General features: G+C 37.4%; 1 protein-coding gene across 8 annotated transcripts in view; it reads left to right on the top strand.

Annotated features, from left to right (window-relative positions):
- The first annotated feature begins 120 nt into the window (after positions 1–120).
- kis (chromodomain helicase DNA binding protein kismet) overlaps positions 121–15,155 on the top strand; it is a 62,918-nt gene continuing 47,883 nt past the window's right edge. For 4 of the 8 annotated variants that reach the window (XM_087349463.1, XM_087349462.1, XM_087349461.1 and 1 more), the window contains exons 1-4: positions 614–736; positions 7,175–9,718; positions 13,698–13,826; positions 14,896–15,083. In XM_087349463.1, coding sequence (XP_087205589.1) covers positions 7,304–9,718; positions 13,698–13,826; positions 14,896–15,083 — 2,732 coding nt within the window. In that variant the 5' untranslated portion in view covers positions 614–736; positions 7,175–7,303. The other 4 variants (XM_087349458.1, XM_087349464.1, XM_087349465.1 and 1 more) reach the window with 4 other exon arrangements.

Genomic DNA, 15,155 nt, shown 5'->3' with positions numbered 1-15,155 from the left:
TATTCTCGCTACAAGGAGGGTAGTTTCAGGGTGGTATATTTTTCCTTAATTCAAGTTCAATACGCATCCAGTAGAGGCCAGCACATATAGAGGGTGAAGTATAGTTCGAAAGGAAACCGTGTGGCGATAGTATCGCCGATGAGCAAGGTGAATGGAGTTGGGAATTGATTATTTTGCTTGGTAATTAAGTACGTCCTGTGCATACAACATTTGTGAGGAAGTTGTGATGGTTGTAGTAAAGAACCCGTTTGTGTTTTATATTGTTTCTTGGCTTTGAACGTTTGCTGTGGCCTCGAAAAAATGTGCCAGTGCTGGGAACATTCTTCAACATCGTAAGTACATTTAATGACTGTCGAAAAAGAGTCGCTAAGAGGTAAAATGTGTAATTTAAATGCATATGAGAATTCTGCGTTCGTAATAACTTTCTCCGTTTTTGTATATTGTACATTAAATTCGGTGCTCTGTGTCGAAAGAAATGCTATACGGGTACTTTCCTAAATGCTATTACGCCATTGGTTGCTTGGGAATCCACATTTCTAATGATGGTATATAAGATATCACCTGATTGGTTGTATTTTCAGGACAAGTAAGGATAGAGGGTATTATTCTAACCAATTAGATCACAGGTCTTGAAAGTTATTTCGAGTATTTTACACGATTCTGTACGATATGTGGAAGGTGGAAGGTTTTCAATAAATTTGGAATTCTGCAGCGTTTTGACTTAGAAGAAGGAGTGGTGAGCATCTTTTACATACATTCCTACGTTTCCTTATATTCGTGTCTGTTCCTACAATACTGATAATGTCACCTTTGATCTTGCATAGGTTTGTAGTACAGGAAGTATTGAGCGTAGGCCTATTAAGGCACCCAAGCCGAAAGAGGACACTTCGAATGGCGTTCACAAAGTTCATTGTTCTCTCGGCCATAGTGTTATTATTGTAAAGTGTTTTTCGTTGTGGAAGATCGATTATGATTTGTAAGGTATGGAATAGAGTGGTTGGAATTGATTTTCGTGTGAACCGATATGTTTCTCGTTACGGGCAACTTAATTATAAGCTCACTGGAATCACTACTGACATTGCTGTCGTCAATTACCAATCGGCGAAACTGATGTTCGTCCGCGATACCTGTAATCCAAGAATGCGGGTGTGTGGGATTGATTATATTAATAATGCAAACCGTATTAAAGCGTTTTCCTTAATTTGTGAATGTTGTTTGTGCCTTGTCAATAAATTGTTTACTAATGTGGGGCATTTGAATTGCATGTTATCCTTAATGGTGAATTCTGAGGAATATGTAGAAAGAATATGTTCTTGCTTCAGAGGCCTATGGTACTAACTGGATATACACGGTCTTAAAAACCAACTTGTAGATTTGTATTATAACACTTTATACTTCATATTTGCTTTGGATCATAATGCATTGGATTCACTTCTGTATTTTTATTTGTGTGTATACATATTGCCTATATGTTATGGGTTCATATTAAAATTTACGTTAATTTGCATGTTAGTCAGAATTTAAGGTAACTTATGGCATGTAGGTAGTAATTATTTTAAAGCCTATCATCTTACAGTTATGGGAATGTGTCTGACCTTCGCTATGTAATTTTTGTTAATGTTGAATTGCTACTGTGACTGCTGTTGTTATTGTGTTTTTTTTACAGAGATCAAGTTTTTGAAAACATTTTGTGTTTGAATTGTGACACAAAGATAAGTGGGGCAGACTCAGTGTTTCATACAATAGTTTATTTTCCGTCTATACACAAACTTAAAATAATGTTGTTTAAAATTACTTAAAATTATAACATTCTCAGTAGATACTGTATCTTGTTACATTATCTACTGAGAATGTTATAATTTTAAGTAATTTTAAACAACATTATTTTAAGTTTGTGTATAGACAGAAAATAAAATATTGTATCAATAAAACACAAACATGACGCAATTAAGATATAAATCAGTGTTTCATATTTATACCTTAGTATATAGCAGTCTCTATTTCAGAAATTTTTTTCAAGTGGAAGAATTAATTTACTTGTTATCAGGATGTAGATTTGAAGAATGGATATTCAGAATTCTTGTTACAAAGGATTTTTTTTATTATGTGTTGTAGGTGTGATACTGTTTGTTGTTGTGATATTAGATAACATGTTGCTCCTTTGTGTCATTATCCAACAGTTCTGTGCACCGTATTTAGTTCTGTGATTTCCTTTATTATGATTATGATTAATGTCTTGGACAACTATTTATAAAAGGTTCATACAATACTCAAGTTGCAGTTACTCGTGTCAGACTACTTCTCATGATGGCACAAGGCTTTAGTTCTTTGCACCCTCGTTCTGTCAGACATACCAGCATAGGATGAAAATCAATATTTACCATATATTTACTGTGGTTATTTCTATAGAAAGTTTGTTTTTGAAAGCTGAAGAATGTGTATTGAGTGTGTTCAGGGCATTATGCTGTTTAGTGTTGGATGTAATTATACAGTAGTACTGAAATCTGTTCTGTTTCTGTTGTTAACACTGTATGAGTTCTTGACATAATATTGTACCATATTATAATTATACTTTTGATATTATGAACAGCAGATAATTCATAGTTTGAATTCTGCATAGTATTTGATAGTCATTGATGGAACAGAACATTAAAGAACATTATAATGTGCTGTTGTAAGTTGCTGAACTTCACGATTTAGCTAAAGTTCCATTGTCATTTCATGACTACATTTAAAATGGATATTAGTTACATAGGTTGAAGTGTGTGGATTGGATTTATGTGGCTCGGGATAGGGAGTGGTGGTGGGGGGCTCTTACGAACACAGTCATGAGGATGGGAATTTCTTGACTGAGTGGCATTAGCATCTCAAGGACTTTGACCCATGTAGTTGCTAATATCTACTTATAGGTAACAATATGTGTATTGTGGGTTCATTTAGTGCTGAACTTGAGAATAAATGAAGTTTTACTTCCACTTACCCAAATTTCACAGCATGGGGGACAACTTAATTGTTTGTAACTACATAACAAAATCTTAGTCATGCTATAATTTCCGCATCAAATTTTGTAAGATTGAATCATGTAAACGAGATATTTAAGAATATGCATTACCTGTGATGACTGGTTCTTTACTTTTAGGAAAAACACATATACTTTTTGATAGGCCAGTAAAGTAGTTGGTCTAAAAATAAATATAGATAAATCTTGCTATATATGAGCATGACATGAAACTAGAGTTGGCAGTAATGTTTTAATGTAATTGTAAAAAATATTTGGAGTTAGGATACAAATTCCAGAAATACACTTTATTATTCAGTTTTAGAACTATCAACCTGTCCACTTTGCAAAATTCAAAAAATTAGGTTATAGAAAACCAGAATTTTACCAGCTAGTGGGATTTGAGGTTTCCACAGTGGTGAGTCTGAAAATGGCTGTCTTCTGGGTTGTTACACCGTGTAGTCTGGTAGAAGTTTACCGACGTTTTGGAGGTTCTTGCTAGTCTTCATTGCCCTGATGATGGGGGCAGCAAGGACTTGTGAAACATCGATAAACTTCTACCAGACTACCCTGCGAACAACCCAGAAGACATCCATTTACATTTTACCAGTTGTTTTAGTAAGTGTGAAACATGGTCTCTAATTTTGCTGGAAGATCTTAAATTACAATATTTACTTTTCTTTCCCTTCGCTCCAAACACAATCCTCCAAGTAACTTTCATTACTTTTCAGTATTCTCTCCTTTTATTTGCCATTACCATGACTGCTGTCAGGAAACGTAAATTTCTTTCTGTAGTGTTGGCACTAAGGTAGTACAATGGAACGCAGGCTATTTATAGACTTACAGCAGCCTGTAATTTAGTTATGACAAGTTCTGGGTATTCTATATATTTTATTCTATTTTGGTATATCCATGAAACTATTTATGCTAATTAAAATGTTCCAACAAAAGCTATAGTAAGCCCTGTATAAGTAGACAATTGTGTGATGCATTCCTCTTCAGAATGTTCTCAATAAGTATGATTTAACATCCTTACTTTTCAACTGCTTCAAAATTTGCCATTAGGAAGGTCAAAGGAAACAAAGATGAATTGAACTGATTGGAACACATCAGCTTCTGGTCTTTGCTGCCATTGTTAATTGATTGGGTGAAAATATTTATAGCATAGAGAAAAACACAGAAGCTCTGATAGATTCTAGTAAAGAATTAAACACAGAAAACAAAGTATATGTTCATAACAATTCAGATTTACCTTATTAATTATAATCAGGTCCAGTCAGTGCCTTTCCATTTTTCCCCGCTGTCTGTAGAGGCAACTCAGCATTCAGTTGAATACCAATTTCTGTGTGGACAGATGAAACCTGTCAGGTAAGAAACCACACCACACCATATGGCATTTTTGTGTATTAATAAATATACACCAAAAAATAAGTCAATTTACCGCCAGCCTCATTTTAATGCCAATATTGGTGGTGGACAAATTGTGGCATTCTGATTGGGTTTGACTGCTTACAGAGCTGTAGTTTATCTGTTTTGTATGAATGTGAAACTTGGTATCGTAACCTTTATCTTTGTGTGTCAAGGAACTCTGACTGACCTTGCATTGCACTAGCATACTGCTAAAACATTTACACTAGCGTTTAATTTGGCCTGCAACCTCACAGTGTGGAGCTTTAAATCCCCTATTCCTGTATGTTGCTTGTTAAGGGAGAGCTCAACTTTAGGGTGCTCAGTAGAATGTGTGTGTGTGTGTGTGTGTGTATGTATGTATGTATATGTGTGTGTGTGTGTATATATATATATATATATATATATATATATATATATATATATATATATATGAACCCAAATGGGATGATGTTGCAGAAGACCAGAGAAAATTTCATGATGAGTTTCATAATTATTACTTGAGCGTATATTAGGATGATCACATTGAGGATGAAATGGCTGAAGCATGCAGAATAAACAGATGAGAAGTACAAAGTTTGGTCAGAGAACCTTAAAGGGGGGGACCGCTTGGTAAAGCTGGGTGTAGATGGAAGAGGTGTAATGATATTTGAAGTTTTCATGGCACTGAGAATGTGAATTGTGTTATTTTGGGTTGTGATGCCATGTAATCTTGTTGCTACCTAGGAGACTACAGTCCACAGTATTAAAACATATCTTATGGAAATTATGAGGGGAGGACATGCATTGAATACATGCTGGCCAGTATAGGGATTGGCAGTGAACCTTTAGATTTTGGATTCTATAAAAGAAGAGAATTGACTAGAAGTAATTATTATCTTCTCATGCAGGACTCTGTTGCATGTACTTAGTTATTTAGGTAATTGTTGGCACCTTATGCAAAGTTTAAACCTCTTTTTTCTCTGTTATAGTGTATATTTTATCTATTTTCTCTATTATCTATCAGAATAATGTGGTAGGGATTGGTTTTATTTACAATGTGATCAATTAAATTTGAATAAATCAAATTCACCATTACTCCTACCTCTTCTACTGCCGCAGTAGTCCCTCAGCAAATAACTGTGGCAAGGGGAATTGATCCCAGTAAGCATAACTCATTCCATGCGTGGTGGATGAAACTGCATTGATCTTTGTCTTTCAGAGAGTTGACCCATTTGCCAAAATTAATGTATGTCTGAACAAAATCATACATTCTACAGTGGTCATTTCTGTCCTCTGTGATATATACCTACTAAAGTCTAATATTAATGTACCTTTGAAATATACTTTACATTACTGCGTGGCATAGTTAAAAGTATTTAATTTCCTGTACAGTAGTATGTGACCATATTTTATGGCAGCGGGCATGGCTGAAGGGAATGAGAATTTGTACACTGCGTTACTGCAACTAAATGTTTCCTATATGGCTTTAGTTGATTGCACATATGCAATAAGCAGTTATAGATAGGCAGTAAATGTTGGATTACCAGCTTAGGGATTGGACAGGTGGTAACAGCCCCCTCACAGTAAAAAACCTAGCATGTTGTGAAGTGTCACAAAGCACATCAGTCAGATTCTTTGGCACAACTTAAGTAATGAAACTTGCAGGATTAGATGCAGATGGAAGGGTAATTTTAAAGAGGATCTAAATAGTGAGCATGTGAATTAGATTAAAGTGGTTTAACATAGGGCCTGTTCAAAGCTTGGATTCTACAAAAGGTGAGGTATTTCTTGGGCAGCTAACTGCTATCAACTTTTGAGTAAGGGTTCTGTTCCATGTAGTTCATTGTAAGTTTACCTACTGGACTAATGGATTGAAGGAATTATTGACATACTTGTTCTGAGTGGAACAAATATGTGCTATAACATTTTGTGTGTTGTTTTTTCCAGTGCAAAACAGAAACTTTTAGAACTGCCAACAATTGTTTTTATCGAAGGCTCTTAACCCCCCCCCAACTCCACCATATGCTGGTCTACACACAGTACAGTATTATTTATAGGTGCTATTTTGTAAATGTGTTTTGTGAGTTTTTCCCCTGGTAGCGAGTTTCAAATTTTATTTTGTGCCAGTGAAGATGTGAAGATTTGAAGGGTGGTTCAGACGGGAGAGGCTGTAGCGATTATGTGCTTGTAACACTCATAAGCGTATAGCTTTTCCCCTTTGAACTGACTCTGCTGTTCACCATGGTCAAGAGTTGCCTCATTGTATGCATACTACCCCCTACAACTTAGACAACTTCTTCAGAACTTCTGTAACTCTGCAAGATGATGTACTTTAATTTTAAATGCATGTTAGTATTGTTATGTTTTGTATTGTTATTTTGCTGTGATATATATCAGTGAAAATCATTTGTAGCTGTGACCTTGATTAAGGAAATTACACATGCTTTGAAGTATCCCACCCTTGTTTTAGAAGAAAGGAATGTTGAAGCATGCAGAAATTTCAGTTCAGATAGCATGCTTCAAGGAGTGAAAACTAAATCTCAATTGTATGATAACGCATACTGTCATTGCAGCCTTGTTATATTTTAAAGTAGTGGTAGCATTTGTAGGAGTTGTTGAAGGATTCTTAGTACATGATAAGCAGAAGTGTGATCTGTATCAGTGTTTTTCTATTGGTATTTATAGTACCAGTTTTCTCATTTGCACTTTTCTGTTGCCTTATATTTATTGTCAGTTCCTTTCGTCTTGATGTAGACATCATAGTCATGTGACTTTTTTTCTTTCTAGATTTCCAGCCCTGTTTCTGTTACTCTAAAAGGGAAGTAGAAGATGGCAGCTGAGTTGTGTGAACTTCCTGAAGGAACATTGTCTATGTTACCCAGCCCAGTAATGAAGCAGGAGGTATAAAGTGTTGGGATGCACGCAGGAATGGATTCATACGACTTGTTTGGAGAAGATGTAGGTGGTAGCATGCTGGATGGCTTGGCAGACCTTGGTGCTGACAATTTTGATCCTGCCCCACCCGTGTCAGGCTCTTCACGTGATACACCAGGGGCAGGAAGTGGCTATGTTCAACCATCATATGGGCATCAGATGTCCAGCATGCAGCAAGAATCCCCTCTGCAGAAGTTGGCATCATTTGGTGATGATTTTGCATCTTCAAACCATATTGATCCATCATCACAAAGCATATTCCATCAGAACCAAAGTGGGTATGATAATACACGACCCATGTGCCCTCCAGGTACTGTTGGGGGGTATCAAGGTCATGTCAGAACAATGGCGCCCCAGCATGATATGAGAAGACCACCTCACCCCCAAGGCCCCTCAGCAAATCAGTACCCACCTTATTGTTCACCAGATACTATGTATTCACTTGATCAACAGCAAGGAATTGGGGGTCCGAACATAAACATGAATGATGGTATGCAGGCCTGGAACAGTACTCCAAGTTATCCTGGCACCATGAGGCATTACAGTCAAATGAATCAAGGTGCGTATCGACAGCACGTGAATTATCCCCATCAGCAGGATAACAGTATGGGCGCACAGCAGAAACTGGCCCCACAACAACAGTATTCAACAAACCAGCCAGGCCTCATGAACTCCATGATGCAGAACATTCCAGCGACTGGGGCATATCCCATACCACAGCAGCAGAGGATGCAGTCTAATATGGGTCAGCAGCAATGTTACCCACAAGGCTCACAGTCTATAGTGTATCCAGGTTCAAACACGTCATCAGCGTATGGTGGCTACAGTGCCATCCAGCAGCAACAGCAACATCAGCAAGCAAGCAGGATGCCACATCATGTGCAGTATTCACAGCCTAATCAGCAGCAGATGCAGCCACAGATAGACATGAATACATCACAGAATCAGCAGCAGACATCATATAACCACATTCAGCAACATGGGCAACCTATAGCACCAAGTTCTGGACAGATGGGTCATCCAGGAGTTGGAGGCTACAACCAGCAGGCTGCCTCCACATTGGCACAACAGCACCAACAGATGCCAAGACCCATAGGTATCGAGGTGACTGCTGGAGCAGCAAGTTCACAGTACAGTGCTGGTGGACAGAAAACTCATGGCCAAACTCTTGGAGGAGCCAGCCCACAGTATAGAGCACCATTCCCTCAACTATCACCTCAGATGTCTCCTAGACCTCAAATGTCCCCTCGACCTGCACCACCCCAACAGCAAATGTCTCCACGTCCTGTGATGTCTCCTGCTAAACCAAGCACTCTGTCCCCTCATCCACATCCCCAACAATCTACTTTATCACCACGCCCAGCCACTGCCCTCACTCCAAAGTCAACTACATCTTCACCTGTCCCAATGCCTATCCCATCATTTCCTCAGCAAAGTACACTGCAACAGCTGGAGCAGATGGTTATGCCTCCAGTGTCTGGCAGCTCAACAGAGTATCCCCCATATCAACCCAGAACACCACTTGCCCCTCCACCCCAACAAAACAATCCATTATCCCCAGTGCTGGGTCCACGGATGCCCATGTCACCCCAGCAGTGGTCACATCAGTCCCCTAGACCACCAGTCAGCATAAATGGTGGCATAGGTATGTTGGAGCCACAAAGTAACCAGGGAATTCCATATCTCCCTCACACAACATGTGACTCTAGGTCAATGGAGCTACCAAAAGTTGTTCCAGCAACAACAATAGGAGGAGCAAGTCAGGATATGGGGATGCCGCCACTTCAGAGTTCAGCGCCTCCGTCACAAGTCAGTGATTCCAGTAATAATCTTGTGCCACAGTCTGAGTTTGGTGCAGCATCACAACTCTTGGGTGACAAGTTCTCGTCAAACAATAGGACTCCTAGTATGAATGGTGCAGACAGTAGTCACATTCCTCCTTCCCTTACTCCAGCTACTCCTTCTTCAAATTTGGACATGACGAGTAACCAACCTGTTGATACGGCATCCAAGACTGTAGTAGATATGAAGCCTAGCAGTAGTAGTAGCCTGCTGCCACAGGCACCAGGACTGGGTCTTCCACCTGCCGAACAGTCAGCTTATGCTGAGTTTAGCACAGGCAGTAACAGTGTACTTTCATACCAGTCTAGTGGTGTAGATGATATGATGCCTTCCCAGTATCCAGCTCCAGTGGATGGAAGTCTGTCTGTCACAGACCAGAACTCTGATGGCATGATGAATCCCCCTTTGTATGACCCGAGTAGTGTGGGGTCAAGTTCCCATCTCCCACAGAGTCTGGGGCTTTCAGCGTTCAGCCATCAACAAGAGATGGCAGCATTGCAGCAGCAGCTTCAGGAGATGTATTGTATGCCACCTGGACCAGATCATCAGGAGAAGGTGATTGCTTACACTGTCTATTAGGTGTTTACAGTGAAGGTTCTTAATATGGGCATAAGAATTGAGCATAAGGAGATGATTCTATTATTATTTTTAGAAACGTAAATAGAGAACCTTTAATTTCAATCCATATAACCATAACATGAAACTTTACATTTTATAATCAGTTGTCGTGGCTTAGTGGTTAACACTCCTATTCGGGAAGTCCCAGGTTCAAATATTGGCCCTGAGACCGGCTATCCTGACTAGGATTTTTCGTGGTTTTTCCTCAATTCTTCCAGGCAAATGACATGTTAGTACCTTAAATCAGGCCATGACTGCTTCCTTTCACATCCTTTCCAATGCACTATCCTCTCATTTGGCGCTGTGTAGTCTGAGCTACTGAAAACGTGTAATTAAATAAACTATAAATAAATAAAATATGTTTTACAGTAAAACCTGTTTAACACAAACTGAATATCAGAAAATTGATCTTGGCCCATTAATACAAAAAAAACTTATGTAAAATTATTCCAGTGATGGAAAGAAGAAATGAGGATTTAACAAAAAAAGCCTCCTGTTGAAATAGTTCTTTTCGATAAGTTTCCGTGGTAGGTGCCAGTTATCAGCTTTCAGGCTAGAGCCGTATTGTTTATTGAAGTCTCAAACTTTGCAGTTGCCATCTTCAGGGTGAATGTCATGGGTAAGGGAAAATCAGTTATGTTTTGTAGCCTTAGCCTAATTGTGGCAGGTAAGTTAATTTAGTGCACAAGTATTTGGAACACATGCAGCTGTAATCCAGTAGTCCAGTAAACATATGCTTCTGTGACAGGAGATGGTTCAGGCTACAAGATAAACAGACACCTTTATTTTTTGTACTGAAGCAACTGCTCCGCTTGAATGAAAATGACGGAAATGAAATACGCAAGCGTGGGTCAAAGTGATGGGTGGCTTGGGTTTTCAGCAGAGCTGCTGTTCAGGCCAAATCCATGGTCTTGTCAGTTTTGGGAAAAGCAGTGATTTGTATTGGTAAAGGGGGCATAGCCAACCAAATTTGAAAGTTCAGATTTAAGAATTCAAATGTGTTTAGTTATGGAAGCAAGAGATGACAGATGCAGGCTATCTTGGTACATCTTGGACCCAACACTTGGCACAGTTCATGGAAGGTGCATATATAGTTATATGTTGATAAGATTCAAAATTACAGATTGTAGAAATGTTAACCTAAATAATAGTGCCAGTAAATATAGCAGAGGCAAATTTAGTTATTCCACATGGTGCATATGTAATTATTTGATAATTTTATTTGCATCAAGTGCATATAACAGTAGTTCGGAGTGATTGACATTTATTCATACGTCTTCAACAGTGATTGATGTTTCATATTCCAAGTGGCAAAGAACACCTTACTGAAGAATTTTGATTTATTAATTTACCAACCCATTGATCTTTCTCCACCACATCTGCAACATTTATCCTATAATTACTATCCCCATATCATACTAGGACCAATCCAAGCTACTTAGAGAAGACCTTAAGATTAAAAATGTGTCATAATAACTACTAGTGAGGCAGAGCAGTTCACCTAGCCACATTCACCTTATTGTACTAAGTTGGTATGTGATATTCCCTAATAATTGTTACTAAAGCCAGTTTTTTGACCCTTACAAACAGGTACAGTATAGCTTACATATCTACTAACTTACTGAACTTTTATCACTTTCTTTCAAACTGTACAGTCTAATTAACCGTATTTTTTGTTATCATCGAGGCAGTGACATAAATATATTTTATTTCTTTTAAAATGTTGCATTCTGACTAGATTCTTATGGAACTAGACCAAAAAATGCAGCAGTAGATTTTAACAACTTAATTATTTGAAACGCGAGATGTATAATGAACTGTAAGATGAAAGATATTAGGCTCCTTGTATTTAACCTGTTTTGAGCTCTGAGTGCATTTGTTATGATTCTATTTAAAATTGAAACATTTCCAAGTATGAAATCCTGCTGAATTACTGCAAGCAGGTGACATGGCATTGAACTTAAAAGATGCATAGATGAACATTGTCCATTTGGAATAAGGGAGAAGAAACAAAAATAGAAAGAATTGGTTATTGTCTTATAAAATCGGAGGCAAAAATCAGTGAAACAGTTTCTAATCTGTCTGTTTTGTGAGCTTAAAAGAAAATTTTATCCAGTAAACTGATGATTAATACTTTAGAATTCATGAACAGAGTGGAATATAATGGATCAGTATGTGTGCCATATGTAGTTTTTAAGAAAATCTGTGTTTCAGTTAGAAAAGTTGAATTAAATTTGGGAAGTCCAGGGTTAAAATTGTCAAATGCTAGCAGGAAAGTTTAAAAGAATCAAGAACTTAAATCAGTGACATATTTATGCTGGTTATAATTTGATATGAGAGCAAAAATGTAAATAACAAAGAATAAAGAGAACGTTCCAGAGGCCAGATGAAACAAAATAATACATTTTAACAGTAAACCAGACATATAATGAATGATTTGGGAGTGTTAAGAAGTTTGATTTTGGGAGGAACACTGATTCTAAATATGTTTATAATGAAATTATAAGAAAGATACATTCTGGAAATGCTCATTTTCATTTTGAAAACCTACAATTTTAGTTACTTTCCTGAACAGTGAAGATAATAATCATAATAATAATAAAGATTTCTGGGTTGTTGCGCCGTGTAGTCTGGTCGATGTTAACCAACTTTTCAGGGGTCATACTGCCTCCATCATCAGGGCGATGAATATGCCAATAGGGTGTGTGGGGCTAGCTTTATAGGCAGTGGAATGTGAATGGAGTAGACCAGACTACACAGAGCAACAACTCAGAAGACAGAAATCTTCATACTCACCGCTGTGAAAACCTCAAATCGTACACAATAATAATAAAGTTCGTGATATGCACACAAGGGTGAGCACTTTATACATCAGCTCTCCAAACTGATTGACTTAAGAAGGCACAGGCCAGTAGATGCATGGAAGTGTGTAAGTGTGAACCTCAGTCATGCTCTTTAAGGGAAGAACCACAAGATGAGAGTGCTGAGCATTATGTGAAAAAAAAGAAGTTACAGGAGGGTGGACAAAATTTCAAAGTGAGGTGCTTCTCAATTAGTTTATACAATTTATTGTATATGATAGAATGGTTGCCTCAGTTGATTAAAGAAGTCTAGGGAATGATGTGTCGGGTCCATTTTAAACCAGCTGATAGTATACATAGGAGTGGAAATGGTTAACTGCTGGTGAAGACATGCTAGTCTGGAATGCAGCACCTGGTATTCAACTGACTCATTATTTTGACATTTGTGTAGTATTTTCTGCCTGTTTATATAAATAGAATTCTTATACCTTCTGAACTTAAAATTCCTTAAATTAGTTAAAAACCTGAGACCACATGGAAGATCTAGGCATAGATGGAGGATAATATTATAAAGACTGGTAAGTTGTAATCTTTTAAGTACAAGTTCCAAAGGTGGTGTTTTTGTCACCACATGGATGATGTTAGTAGGCAACCAGTTGTAATAATTGTGAAATCTTTGTTTTTAGTGTACCTCATGCATACAGTTTTATTTTCTGTAAGCCAGTTCCTTTAGTTGAGGTACTTTAAATTTGCTGCATGTCCTACCGTGACCAGATCATATTGTGTTTTGTATTAATTGGAAATGTGTTTATTAGGTGATTGTAACCCATGTTGGATCTTGAGGTTTGGTTTTTTCATTGGTTCTAGTATTTTACAAATTAACCCATTGGCCTGCTATAATTTTTGTGTGCTCAAAATTCTTGTACAGTAATCTGGTTATTTCCAGCTTGAGCCAAATGTTTTTTTTTAAGTTGCTTGTTTCTAATACATTGGGTTTGGTAGTTCCTTGTTTACTCTGCATTTCAGAAGCTATTTTTGTTTATGAAATTATTCATTGCCTGAACTCGATATTAATTAAATTCTACATGGACACTAACTTTGAGCTATATTTTCAGATTGCAAGACTACAAGACCGGATCGCCATTGTTCAACAGCACATGGCCACTGAACAGTGTTCTGGAGGACCTCATTGTATGCTACAAGACAGTATGTTTGTTTTGCCTTTTTTGGATCCAACAGCACAGGTAACTGATCTTGGGAATCATATATGTTTAACTGCAACAAGAGATTTTTTGAAGAAACATTTTATTTTGTTATATTATGTGTAATTGAGGCAATGAAATTTTAATACTGTCACATTGAGCATGGAGAGAGTTTGTATGTAAATGCTGAAAATTAATATAGACATGAGTCTGGAAAATATTTTTATACTTTGTAATAAATAGATTAAGTTACTCTGCAGCTGCACAATAGTGATTATGAAAGAGCATGGTACTTATGTCATGTAAAATATGCATACAAACAAAATTGTTTACACTATGAAGGACACTAATGCCAAATGCATTTTGACCTCAAGAGGTCATCCATCATCAGTGGCAAAAAAACTTGTTAAATCATATAATATATATATAATTTATTTTATTTTTTTCAGAGCATTAAGTTAAGTTCATTACAAAGCATGTTTAGTAACACTTCACCGAATGTTGGTTGACAGGAGTTGGTGTATTACTTTGGGCACTTAGCTATTAGTCCACCGGTCTGATGGCCATTGTTGGTCTACGGTGAGCCATGGTTGCGTTGTCTGTGCTTGTGAACTTCAACAATGCGTGGGCGTTACTATCAGTTTTTAAAATGTGCAGGGTATATATTAACTCTGAAATCAGGGTGGCCAACTATTGCATATGAAATAAACAGCAATAAACAAAAAAATAAATTTATTATGCAATGGTTGACCACCCTGATTTTACCTTTATGCTTTGTTAAAAAAAATCTTTTGATTTATATTATATGATTTAACTTATGGCACGTTCCAAAAATATTGCTACAGTAATATTTTTGGAGGTGAGCACAAACACAGTGTGCAAACTCAGACATATTTCACCTAAGACATGTACAGTATTTAACCTCTTGAATACCAGTCAATCCAGTTGGTGAAATACATAATTTGTTCATATTTCTCCTTGTTCTCCAGTAGGGGTTTTGTAATTATCTGAGTAGGGATTTAGAAGATTAGACTAGGCTGTAACATTGAGAGGAAGAATGTGGAAAATGCTGTTAGATTTCACTGTCATTCTCTATTTATTGTGTTTGTAGGTCACCAGTACAACAGGAAAGGGAAGGAGCAAAGGCAGTGCCAGGGGAAAGAAAGGAAGGAAAAAAGCTATGGAAATGGATGTTTCATTGGTGGATTCTTCGTCGCTGCCTGATATGAACATCATTGAATCTGTGGAAGAGTTTCATCAGGCTGCTGAACCTAAACCGAAGAAACCTAAGTCTCCAAGGTAAGTTTTCTCTCATGTAACACTAGAGTTGCATTGTGAAACAGGGTGTGGCAATGTGAATCTGCTTGTTTG

Source organism: Zootermopsis nevadensis, unplaced genomic scaffold (genome assembly GCF_977971745.1).
Source record: "Zootermopsis nevadensis isolate Lab colony 2312 unplaced genomic scaffold, Znev_1.0 Znev_ptg000016l, whole genome shotgun sequence".
NCBI classification, from domain to species: Eukaryota; Metazoa; Arthropoda; class Insecta; order Blattodea; family Termopsidae; genus Zootermopsis; species Zootermopsis nevadensis.
Note: the sequence above shows the minus strand (reverse complement) of the source record. Positions and strands in the feature narration are given on the sequence as shown.